The sequence below is a fragment of the Drosophila ficusphila genome, unplaced genomic scaffold (assembly GCF_018152265.1).
Source record: "Drosophila ficusphila isolate 14025-0441.05 unplaced genomic scaffold, ASM1815226v1 contig_636, whole genome shotgun sequence".
NCBI lineage: Eukaryota > Metazoa > Arthropoda > Insecta > Diptera > Drosophilidae > Drosophila > Drosophila ficusphila.
This window is the reverse complement of record NW_025064569.1, coordinates 1,693,409-1,705,956: the sequence shown is the minus strand read 5'-3', so window position 1 is coordinate 1,705,956 and position 12,548 is coordinate 1,693,409. Positions and strand designations below refer to the sequence as shown.

At 45.3% G+C, this 12,548-nt stretch overlaps 2 protein-coding genes across 2 annotated transcripts in view; both read right to left on the bottom strand.

The window, feature by feature from the left end:
- Positions 1-2,641: 2,641 nt before the first annotated feature.
- Positions 2,642-12,548, bottom strand: part of LOC108093419 — a 32,404-nt gene continuing 22,497 nt past the window's right edge. The window contains exons 7-13 of the mRNA XM_017193464.2: positions 10,938-11,077; positions 10,221-10,428; positions 7,683-7,898; positions 7,246-7,478; positions 6,306-6,444; positions 5,215-6,139; positions 2,642-4,486 (exon numbers count right to left, since the gene is read on the bottom strand). Of these exons, the coding sequence (XP_017048953.1) occupies positions 5,679-6,139; positions 6,306-6,444; positions 7,246-7,478; positions 7,683-7,898; positions 10,221-10,428; positions 10,938-11,077 (1,397 nt within the window). The 3' untranslated portion in view covers positions 2,642-4,486; positions 5,215-5,678. The remainder of the gene's footprint in view (positions 4,487-5,214; positions 6,140-6,305; positions 6,445-7,245; positions 7,479-7,682; positions 7,899-10,220; positions 10,429-10,937; positions 11,078-12,548) is intronic.
- LOC122320571 (zinc finger protein ZIC 2-like) lies at positions 5,226-5,591 on the bottom strand. Its single transcript, XM_043208762.1, has one exon. It carries the CDS (start codon positions 5,589-5,591, stop codon positions 5,226-5,228), a length of 366 nt encoding a protein of 121 aa, XP_043064697.1.

Genomic DNA, 12,548 nt, shown 5'->3' with positions numbered 1-12,548 from the left:
AACAGATGTCACTCTGACTCACCCCTTGGAAATAAAAGAAGCCCAAGTTATAGATTGTTGCCCCAGGGGAACTTCAGGCCTTCTCAACTATATAAACACCAACTTATGTTTAACTTCCTAGATTAGGTCCCAAAGGATGGTACTTCTGCCTCTTGTCAATACCACATATTGGCAGCTTTGTTTAGAATAACTTGACTATATGTTTATCTTTGAGAATCATTTTTGTTTATCCAGTGCCTTAAAATAGTCCAGTCCTGTCAACAGCCACAAGCCAGAATTCAGAAAGGTTTTTTATATTTAGATTCTAACATAGAAGGTCGTTTCAATATCTCAAAGACTTCATCCCGAAGATTTTCTTTGTAGTTTTTATAACACAGTAAATCTTTAATAAAAATGCCAATAATATATTCGAAAACAAGTCACCAAATATGTCGAACAAAACTCATAAAGGCTTAACAACATCGAAGCTATGGCGATTTTTCATTAATTTTCCATATGTTCGACTATGGTTCATATGACAGCTATATGATATAGTCGTCCGATTTAGATGAAATTTAAACGTAACTCAAGAGTCGTTAGAAACATCTATATTCCAAAAATCATGCCATGCTATAATTTTATTTCTGTTATTTCTATTTAGATTTTTTGATCTTTCCTATGGCAGCAATATGGTAACGTTTTCGGATTTTAATGAATTTTTTTCTCGATTCAAGGGTTATATTTTAAAAATCATCCACGTGGGATTTAAAACAACGATGTTATCATTTTTATACCCTTGCAGAGCAAAGGGTATTATAATTTCAGTCAGAAGTTTGCAACGCAGTGAAGGAGACACCTCAGACCCCATAAAGTATATATATTCTTGATCAGCATCACCATCTGAATCGAAATATGTATGTACGTCTGTCCGTCTGTCCGTCTGTCCGTCTGTCTGTCTGTCCGTCTGTCCGTCTGTCCGTCTGTCCGTCTGTCCGTCTGTCTGTCTGTCCGTCTGTCCTCCTGTCTGTTTCTATGTAAACTAGTCTCTCAGTTTTAAAGCATTCTTGCTGAAACTTTCCCAAAAGTTGTGTAGTTGTTGCACGCAGTATATATGTCGGAACGAGCCGGATCGGCCGACTATATCGGATAGCTCCCATACAAGAGAATGAAATAAAAAATTTTTACACCGTTGTTTTTGATCAGATCAACTTGATTCCTTCCAGATGGCGTTTTCTAACTGCTATTGAATTTCGGTTTAAATTTTATCAAAATCGGATAACTCTATCATATAGCTGCCATAGGAGAGATCAAAATATATATATATAAATAATGGAAAAAAAAATTATAATGTCGTTGTTTTTAATGCCACGAGCATGATTTTTGGAACATCAAGTTTTTCAATTACTCTTAAATCAAGAAAAAAAATTCATAAAAATCGGAGTATTATATCATATAGCTGCCATAGGAAAGATCGAAAAATCTATATAGAAATAACGGAAATATAATTATAACCTCTTTGTTTTTCATCAGACAATAATGATTTTTGGAATATAGAGTTTTCTAACGAGTCTTGAGTTACAATTTAAATTTCATTAAATTCGGACGACTATATTATATAGCTGTCATATGAACAATATGTAAAATTAATAGAGAAATCGTCATAGCTTCGATGCTCTTTAGCTTTTATGCATTTTGTTCGACATATTTAGTAACTGCAAGGGTATATAAGCTTCGGCTTGCCGAAGCTAGCTTCCTTTCTTGTTTTCCATAATTTGTATGTATATTTTTCGATCTTTCATACGGCAGCTATATGATAGAGTTATCCGATTTTGATCAAATTCAATCCGAAATTCAAATGTAGTTAGAAAACGCCATCACTAAGAAATCAAGTAGATCTGATCAAAAACAACGGCGTAAGAATTGTTTAGTTCATTCTCTCGTATGGGAGCTATCCGATATAGTCGCCCGATCCGACCGGATCAGCAAGATAGCCTTAAAAGTGGGAGACTAGTTTACATAGAAACAGACAGGAGGGCAGACGGACAGGCTTATTTTAATCTTGATGCTGATCAAGATTTTATATACTTTATGGGGTCTGAGGTGTCTTCTTCACTGCGTGGCAAACTTCTGACTGAAATTATAATACCCTAAAGGTATAAAAAAAATCAACGAGGTGCCAATATGTGCTATATGAGATAGCCGTCCAATGCGGGCCTTTCCGAAATATCGTACAATAGGTAAAAACTTTTTGTAAAGACTCAGGGCAGGGAGGAAGTGTTAAGACTAAGAAAGTTTTAGAGACTAGACCTTACTTAAGCCAATGACTAATGTGCCTGAATGTCTAACAGAAGAACGGATTATCATCTGAGTTAAGTTAGCCATTTCCGTCTGCTAGCTTTTTTGCACCATTTTATAAGCTTTACTTTTTGGAATAAACTTGGATCGAATACGCTCATTAAGTAAAAACTTAGTTTTTAAAAATTTTCACACTTTTACGCAAACAAGGCCGCACTTGTAATAGAACAGCATTTTGTATTAATAATGTTGAATAAGCTGTAGAAGGTCTTTTGAAGAACTTACCACTCCCACTCTGACATCGATGAGCCTCGTTTATGGGCGTGTCCGCCTTTCTGTCCGGGAATAATAAATAAAACGAAGGGCGTTCGCTGTTTAAATAATTGAATACTATATATTTGCCTTCGAAAAATGTACACATAATAAATGCAATTAATTTAGAAATTAAACTAGTCGGAATATCGACCGCTAAGCGCACCGCAAATAAACAATTAAATGACATTTGCCGTGATCCAAAAGACCGGATAACCATTACATTAGTATATTAGTTTTTACAGTTTGCTTTCGTTAATTTTTACAAAATGTTTTTTAACTTAATCTCTAATCGTTTTATTTAGCTTTCTTTTAGGTTTTTATAATTTACACAAGTCTTGTAGGTAGGTTCGTGATTTGTTTTTGCTCGATAGTAATTTTCAGTGGCGGACAGTGTTTTTTGCAGTGTTTTTCGTGTCTTGCTGTTATAGTGTGTATCAGTGGGCCAGTTAAGGCAATCCTTTGGTGCAATGGAAAGTTGGAAAGTTTAGAATTCGTGCGAAAGGTTATGGAATACATACAGACAAATCTCGAAGCCTTATATATTAAATACTTTAAATATTGTTGTAACCTTTGCTTTACTTTAACTTGATTTACTTTTTTCTCGCTAAAACCTTTGAAAATTCCTGCACAAACATCTTAAACTCTGTTTGTGTGGATCGTGTGCCTGTTTTGGTTTATTTTAACGTTTCGCTAGTTAAACTAATTTTAAGTGTATTAGTGGATGTCGAGTGTGTGGCTCTGTTTGTTTTTATCGCTATTTCCAACACGCCTATTGTTTGCATATGTATTCGGTTGTTTAAAATTATCTTTGCTGCTGATTTATTAAACTACTACGAAGCTACTACTTTTAACTCTTATTAATTTACCGGGTGATATCAATGCGCATTAAACTAAAAAGGAACATATACATGATTATCCATTAATATTAATTATAAATACGATTTGTTTTTATATTCATAGAGCTTTCATTTATAGTCAGAGTCATTTACGGGTAGTATGTTTCGGTAAATTAGGGTTAGAATTGAGAACTGAATGCTCGCATCTGCGGGTCTATAAATAGTTGAATATTAAATCACAAATCATTGATGAAAACTCCATTTTCTTGGTTTAGGCGAAGTCGCTCTGCACGCTCTCTTGGTCCGTTAAATTCCGTTTCAATTTATCATCATCTCACCTCGATCGACAATTTACCTAAGTAAATCCTTTTGCTTAACGTGGCGTTCCATCTACAGCAAACCATCTACGTCTCTAGTTTATACACAGAAAATGTACAGTGGGGCTTAGGTAGTGTGGGTACAGGCGCTTACAGGGATAGTTCAGATAGTTCGATAGTTCAGGTTAGTCAGGATAAGATTCACAGGCATGTACAGTTAGTAGCAGATTTCCAGTGCTCCTCTCGAAAAAGTACTACAAATCAGTTGAACGTTTTATAAGCTATGTAATATATTATCTCCCGCTTCGTTTTATAAACAAATTGTGTCGCTAAATGCTAGACCTTAAATTCGTCTTAATATTTTCTTTATTCGTGTATATCCTTGCTCCTCGGTGCGTCCGATGGTGGCGCTCCTGTGGCGCTCCCTCTCCGAAATAATTATCATATCATTTGCAGGCTTTCACTACCAGATCCTAACTCGTATATTTACAGGGTGTTTTAAACAGGTTTCGCTTTCTACGTTCTTGGCATATGCTCGACTCTACTATATAAATGATTGGTAGGCGACTTGTTTTCGTGTTCGTGTTCGATTTCGATTCGATTTGCTTCGTTTCTGCTTGCTCAGTGGGTTTAATAGTTCCAACTCCGACCTCTGACCGCTCTGCCCTTTTAGCGTGGGATTCAGATTGCTGAACCTGACTTCGGAGTAGCGTTCTAGTTGTGTTGCATTTGTAGATTATCTCGCTGTAAGGGATGAGAATGGAGATGCGGAGATGGGGTTAATTCAATTCACTCCCAGGGCGAAAAGGGTTTGGGTCTAGAAATGGTATTCTGAATAGTACTTCAGTGTATGGGATTCGCAAATCACTTATGCGAATCTGGACACACAAGTTTTGTCAATAAAAAACTTTTGAACTTTGCGTAAAGGAAAAAAGATGACATACATATATTAACTTGAGAGTCCGTGAGAATAAAAACAGAGAAGGGGATCAAAAACAAAACAACACTGTACAGAAACAATATCGGGAAAATAATAAAAATCTGTTATTATTTCTTTTGAATATTTATAAAAATTTTGTCACTTTAAACGGCTCCAATAAAATCGATTATTGCGACCACTACGAAAAAAATCTCTTCGGAGTATGTTTTTTAAATCCGTCTCTTTCAAATCGTTTCCCTTTATTAATTAACATAATTATTAACATAATTTAAGAAATAACTAAGCGCAAACAGAATGTACGCAATAGTCACAAATAAACACGCAAACCAAAAATAAGATTCACGGAACCCTTCTCAAGGACCGATTGCGTGTGAGTTTATTTTATTTTGATCCATGTTAAAGAGTTTATGTATTTGTTCTGGGCAAATTCAACAGACTGCCAGTACGGAATCAGAATTTACAGTGCTTAAGCTGCCTATTGCTCTCAATAAGCCCGAATTCTACGCAGGGCAAAACAGTCTGTGCGACTTACCTCAAATCCATTCAATTTTGGGTTTTCATCAATGGTACCACAGCCTGTTGTTCAGTGCCCTCGAGGCACCGTTCGTCCCCTCGCCCCCCCCGTCCGTTGTCGCCTGCGCCTCCGCCTCCACCTCCGCTTCCGCTTCCGCTTCCGCCTCCGCCTCTGCCGTCGCCCGCCGGCCTGCCGAGGTGCCCCAAGGAGTCGCCGTCGGCGGCCGCCGTCCTTGCCGCGGACTTCAGGTGCACGCTCACCGGGGCGAGCTTGCCGTTGTGGAGGGTCAGGCTGTACTTGCCCTTCCCCGGCCCGGCCCCGTGCCTTCCCAGGTGCTGCGACTGCGACTGCGACTGCGGCTGAGAGTGCGGATGCGAGTGCGGCTTCTTCGGCATGGTGGTGCTGGCGGCCGCGCCACGGCGAGAGGGCGCCTCCGCGGCCCTCGGCTCCGCCGCGGCCACCAGCTGGAGCGAGGCTTCGAACTAGAGGTTGTCGGGGTAGCTGCGGAAGTTGTAGGTCCGGGCCCGCTGGAACTCCGCCGCGGCGGCGGCGGCGGAGGAGGAGCTGTTCCCGCTGCCGTAGGGGTTGATCATGGGGGCGGTGGCCTTGGAGTTCATCGTGCCGATGCCGTCGTCGTAGATGCCGCTGTGGTCCTGCCCGCCGGTGCTGCAGTGGCTGCTGGCCACCGTGTTGGTGTTGCTGCTCCCGCCGCTGCGCTCCGAGCCCGGGCCCTTCAACGGCTTGAATATGGCCGTGGTCGCGTAGTACTTCTCCATGGGCGGCGGCGGGACGGTGGGCGGGCGGGGGAAGATGCTGCTCAGCGGCGGGGGCGGGGTGCGGCGCACGTTCACGTAGCCCACTCCGGCGGGCCCTCCCCCTGCCATCTTGGAGGAGGGGATGTAGTCCTGCATGTGGGGCACGGCGTAGCCTCCTTCCGGCACATCTGAGAGAAGGAGGAGAAGGGGAGAGTCTGCTTAGTGGGAATTTATTTGCATTAGTCGCCGGCAGCGCCACATTTTATGGCTCTCTGCGCGCCAACTGGCGGAAACGAGTCCGCCGAGGGTGGAAGAGGGCGGGTGGGAGGAGCAGGGTTTGTGGGGCTTACACACCTGTGTAGTCGGGCGTCATGTTGCACTGTAAATCATTAACCGCCGCGTAGCCGTTCACGCCACTCGTGTACATGTTCACGTTGAAGGGTTCGTGGTAGAGGCTGTTCTTGCCAATCGAGTCGTTGTCGTCCACGTTGGCCTGGAATTGGAATTGGAAGGCACGGAGCAGTTAGTTGTGAGCAAGCAAATTATTGGGAAACTTTTTCATCTAGCTTCGGACTTCAGTGGAAGTCCCCACCTTTCGCCCAGCGACCTCTGTCCATCGGATGATGGAAGGTCCGCCCCAGTTCCCCTTTGACCCTTTGCCAAGGCACTGCTGCCATGCATCCTAATTCGCAGGGAGCTCCCCTCTCACGGAGACACGCTTGCTCAAATGATTTCACAATCGAATGGCATAAACTACGTGTTTATCGTAATGGAAAAGATTTATTCAGAACGTCGAGCTTTTTGCCATTCTGACCCGGACTGAAACCATTCAATTTCCTTTCAGTTGCTGGACCGCACTCGGTTACTCGATTAATGGGGCGCTGGCCAGCGGACCCCCTATCTCGGTCCATCTGTTGCACCGCCTCCATATCAATAGTTTCGCCCCCGGATTCCCGTTTCTGATGATAAAGTTTCCGCACACAACACTCTTAATTTCCACTCGAGAAGAACTTCTTTAATCCAATTTTATCACGAGACTCGCTCCGCTCCCACCTCCGGTGCCGGGTGCCGGACTTTAAAGTTTCGGCAAGGAGCCCTGGAGCCCTGGAGCCACTTAAGCTCGACCCCCACAAATCAAGAGAGAACGCACACTGTCGCCGGGCGCTGAAAAGCGCCATTAAGTAAACGCCGGACGGAGGGCTCCTCACGTAGGACTAAGCAGTGTGGAAACTCCACGCTACATTGAACAATTATGTGGAGCTCGGGCTGGAATGAAATGGCCACCCTCACCCACCTTGATGCTGTTGCCGTTCGGGCGGTGCTTGTCCACGTTCCCGCCGAGGGTGTTGGGGTTGAAGCTGTACTGGAACGCGTCCAGGACGTTGCTGCCGCGGGCCCGCTTGGTCCGCGAGACGATGAACAGGATGATGGCCACCAGCAGGATTATGATGGTCGTCAGCACCACGATGACCACCCCGATGAAGTTGGCGTCGTTCGGCTCCTGATCGATGGGCCGTGGCGCAATTACTGCAGGGAAAAGAGCAAAGGGCAAATTGAAATTTAAATTAACAAACGCGCGCGTCCGAACGAAACAAAACGAAATTAAATGTAAATATTGTTCAACTAAATAATTAGCCAGCGTCCGAGGACGTGGAGAAATGCAGAAATGGATCGGCCATTCGCGAGAAAGGGCTAATTGGATTTATCCCGCTATCCCGCTCGACTACTTACACTGCGGCCCGTTGTTGTACTTGCTGTTGCCGCCGGACTCGCCTCCCGCCGTGGCCACGCCCTCTCCGAGGCCTTCGGCGGAGCCGCCCACTCCGTTGGGCTTGTTCTTGTTGGGCTGGTACTCGTAGTTCTTGGAGTCGTCGTGGGAGTCCCGTGGCAGGTTCGCCAAGTTGCTGCGCTGCTCCTGCTCGTCGGTGAAGTTTCCCTGAGCGGGCACTGAAATCAGGGAAGGGGAGGGGCTGGATTAGAGTTTGATCCACCTCCATGGCTAGATTTCGCCGGCTCAGCTGCTATTCTGTTTATCGACTACCCATCACATGGCCCCAACCCTCTGCCTGTATGTCCTGCGTCCCCTGGGCTTAAAAAGCATCCGGCTAATACCTTTTCCGCAACACCTGTGCACTTGTCCCTTGGCCCGCTCACCAGGACAGCCCTTTGATCTTCGCCCAAAGCCATCCCAGCTTATGGTTTCTGGAATGTGTTTTATCTCGCAAGCATCTTGGGCGCCACGAGGCGGAATGGCTTGGCTGGCCGTATGCTCAGTCTGTCCGCCCCCCGAAAACGTTTCCTCGAGTGGGTGACCCCGTTTCTTCAGACAGTAAATGGCGTAATTACTGTGTGAAGTTCTTGCGGGAGGAAAGTGGCGGGTTGGGGCAGCTGTTTTGAGTTATGTGCCCGGTCCTCAGACAGGACTGGCTGTACTGGTGTCTTTTGTTTCGCCGTCGCCATTGTCCTCCGGGTGGCAGTGTTTTTTCCCGAGCGCTTCCCTGCAAGGGGTATCTGGCATCGGCCGGCCGAGCAGAGCGACCACAGAGCCATAAAACGTTTAAAATAATTAAAATATTTCGTGCCACATTTATCACACACACAGGGAGGGGACTCGGGTCCGGGGTCCGGGGCAATGGCGAATGTGCCGCATATCCTTTGCCACACTGCGCAGATCCCGCCGTTGTTGTCGCATGCCCTTTATAACTAATTCTCTTTGTGTGTCCCCAGGGCCTCTCTCTAGTACCGCCATTGTTTTCTTATTTTTTGGCTTTGTATTTTTAGAAGCCTTTAACGGCGAGATGGCTCCCTGACAACAACTGGAATCACCGCGAGCAAATCTCACAAATTGGGGTTAAATCTGTGCACACTCGCACCAGCACAGTGCCTGATAAAAATATACGCATACACTCGAAAGACGCTTCCCTGCCATTTCGAGCGTGCGTTTCTTTTGTTTACCCTTACCCCAGTTTTCGCTCTCGACGGCCTGCACTCGAGGCCCGAAACAAAAAACAAAACCAAAAACAGCTGGCAGCCTCCCAGCCTCCTTTGCAACCCACTCGATAGGATCCCAGCCGTCCCACTCCCGTCCTGTGTGCGTGACAAATGCCTGGTTTTCCCGCTAGTCATGCTTTTTCTGTGGGGGGTCAGAGTATGGGAGCTGGTTTTTGTTTATTGAGGCTCCGTTCGGAATTCCCAGCCCTTTTTTGCCTTGTAATGCCATCGGCACTCTACTCAAGACCACTGATCACCAAGATCGGAGATACTCTCTGAATTACTTCAAAGAACTTCCCTTAAAAAGGTTTCCCGCTAACAATACAACGGGAACAGAAAGCACTGGGTTTACCCTTGAATGGAAATCGGAACGTATCCCTCTTCATTCTTCATTCCTTTATTGTTGGAACCTAAAAACCCTTTTAAGTGCTTTCATAAGGCGATCAACCTTCATCCTACCGCTCTCCCTCCCTCTGACGTCCTAATTGACTTATAAAATTAAGCTGGGTTCGATTCCTGATCGACTTCCCTCGAAAATGCATTAGGTTCTGCCTGTCCGAAATCCATGCGCCATCTGCCCGGAAAATGCTAAGCAGGGAAATCCCTATTCATACAGCACGCTCTGTTTAACTCATCAATCAAACGCGATGCCAGGGGAATCGCTCCCCCCTCCCTTTTTCACACCCTATGACGACGGGCGACGGGCGACGGGCGGATTTACGTGGATTCACCCCAGTCACCCAATGAATGCAAGCGATCTTTGGTTCACTGACCGAACCGCTGTGCTCGAATAAAGTAATTTGTACCCGGGGGTTCAGCCAAAAACTCTACAACTTTTGCAGGATTTTATAGTAACTTCATCTGAAAGTGCAATGCATATCTCGGGCCTCAGATATTTCTACCCCTAGATTGTTTACATTTAGCAGACAGAGGGGATTTGTGCATTCAATTGACTTCAGTTCTGCAGCACTTTGTTTGTTCTCGGTTGTATCTGGGCTGTCCCTCTCCCTAACTTCCCACTTCTCGCCAGTCACTGTGGGCCATTGTTGTTAGCCAAAATGTTGGAAAAATGCTTTATCCTCTGCGAAGAGTAATGCATTGCTTTCCCCATCCTCCGCTGCGTTGTCGCATAATCGAGAGTGAAATGAAGCTGAAAAGTGCATTTGTACGTATGCGATTCCATTTCCTCGGAGGCTTCTTCACTGTTCGCTTGGCAAATGCAATTCCCTGCCAATTTTACTCATTCTGCTCCCCGGCATCCCACGTACTCATACTCACCGGATATAAAGCTGATCTCCGACAGCATAATCCATTTGACGGCAAAGTACAAATTGATTTTCAAGTACTTGCCCACCCGGTGGTGCAGCTTGATGGTCACATCCCGGGCATGATCCATTATGGTGTCGGGCATATAGGAGAACTGCACGGGCTCCCCCGAGAAGTAGCGACCGCCGATGCTGAAGAACACCTTGGCGTGCACGAACACCTATTGAGGGAAATGAGGTTTGGGAGTTGTTATAAAAATATAATACAAAAATATAGATACACCATTTCTCCTTTTTCTTCCCTAATTATATAATTGATCTTCTACGTAATTAAATATACTAAAGGGATCTTGTTTATTTACGTAAAGGCAATTCAATCAGAAAAAAACATTATTTGTAAGTGCTTTTAATTTTAAAATTTTAATACATCTACTGTATCCTACTGAAAACTGTTTTATCCAATAACTAAATATTTTTTTGTAAGCACCACTTTGACTTCCCAAGTTTGCGATGTCACCAAGTAAAAATGGGTAATTTAAGAGATATTTATCAGCAAAGGAGGGAGTGACGTTACATAACTTTTCCGTTCAGCGTTTGCAATAATATTTTAATCTTTCTGTCTAGACCTTGAGAGGGCTTAGTCGGAATTGAGCCCCGGCACAATAATTAATTGCATTCAATATGCTCCGAGGAATGTACTTCTTCTTGGGCAACAGGAGCCGTAACTCACCTGGACATCCTTGGTGAACATATTGTTCGTGTGCAGCACGATGGCACTGAAATTGCGAACCGAATCGAACTCAAAGACAATTTCCACCGGCTTTCCCAGCAGACCGGGCGTATCGTTACGCCAGCCAATCCATTCATAACCTGAAATGAATAAAAACCATCAAAATGACATAAAATGAACATTTCATTCGTGCGCCGGGAAGGGAAAATCAATAGAGCAACCCTGCGGAGGACTGACATGTAAAGCTATTTAAGCCTCCCTACCTGGCAGCGCCAACGGCACACTTGGGGTGGAGTTTCCCCGAATGCCGAAATGTCCCAAAACAAATAAATGCCCCCGGCAGGCACACAGGGGTGGGGCTGGGGTTGGGGGTCGACTCTTGTAACCAGAAATAATGGCCAATGCGACATTTAAGCCATTTTTTCTGCTGCTGCCTTGTGTGCATGGCCCTAATTTCGGTGGGGAGGTGCGGGGCCCTACGTGGGGGCTTAGCGAGGACTTCGGGGGGCGTGATGCGGGGTGTGGAGTGGGCAGAGGGGGTGGGCTGCTGCCGCCGCGGCTATATGCTTATGGGATCGCAAAACAAGCCATAACCGGAGCTCTGCTCCTTCTTGGGGAGCAGCACGCGGCAGGAAGTGGAGTCTACCCGCCCGAGTATTGATTCCCACTTACAATGCAAATAAGCAGAAGACGGACGAATAAGTCCCATCAAAGTGGGGCTGTGCGAGTGTGGGGTGCGGGGAAATCGGAATTATGCGCCGGAAACTTTCTCGATGCAACGCGTTGCCCTTACGACTCCGACTCGACTCGACTCGTCTGGAGTTGCCACAGACACAGACACAGCGACTGCATGTCTAATTGTCTGCCGAACTTCGCTCCGGCGCAAAGTTTTCAATAATTGCGATTATTGGCCATTTGCCAATCCACGAAGAACTCGACGTAATCGAGGAGGGGCGGGCAGGCAAATGAAAGGCAAACTGGCAAGCTCCGCAAATTCCCGAACTTCTGCAGCTTTTGGGGCGGAAGTGAATGCCAGTGTTCCCATAAATTATCAACTATGCATAATGTTTACATTTTTACTAGGACTAACGGGAGGGGCGGGGAGTCTATATATCGGGTTCGAATTCGTATCCGGCATGTTTAACTGCGACGCCAGCAAATGGTCCAAACTTCTTATTTATTCTTGTTTATTGTGTTGTGCAGGCAAATTATTTGCCAAGCCAACGTTTCCAAAGTTTCCCCCACGCGTCGCCATCGATGTTCAATGAAGTGAGAGTTGCGCGGCGCTGGGGTCAGAGGTCGCCCTATGCTTTTTCGTCGGTGAACTTTAGTCATTATTTGATGTAAATCAGTTTTTCTGTCTTCGCGGTTTCAATGGGTCTTCGTCGCACTGTGGGTCGTTGTTAGAAGTAGGAAGCCAATTTGGGGTGAAAGTACGATGAAAGTAAGGTTAGTATCTCAACCGCAATAATTTATTTTCTGCTCGCGAGTTCTGGTATACTCAGATTAGACAGAGCCTTCTGCTCTAGTGCATTTACGTTCTCGATTTGATTATAAACAGTTAATCGTCATGTAAAATTGTGTGGGATATTTGATACAAAGTACCAAAAA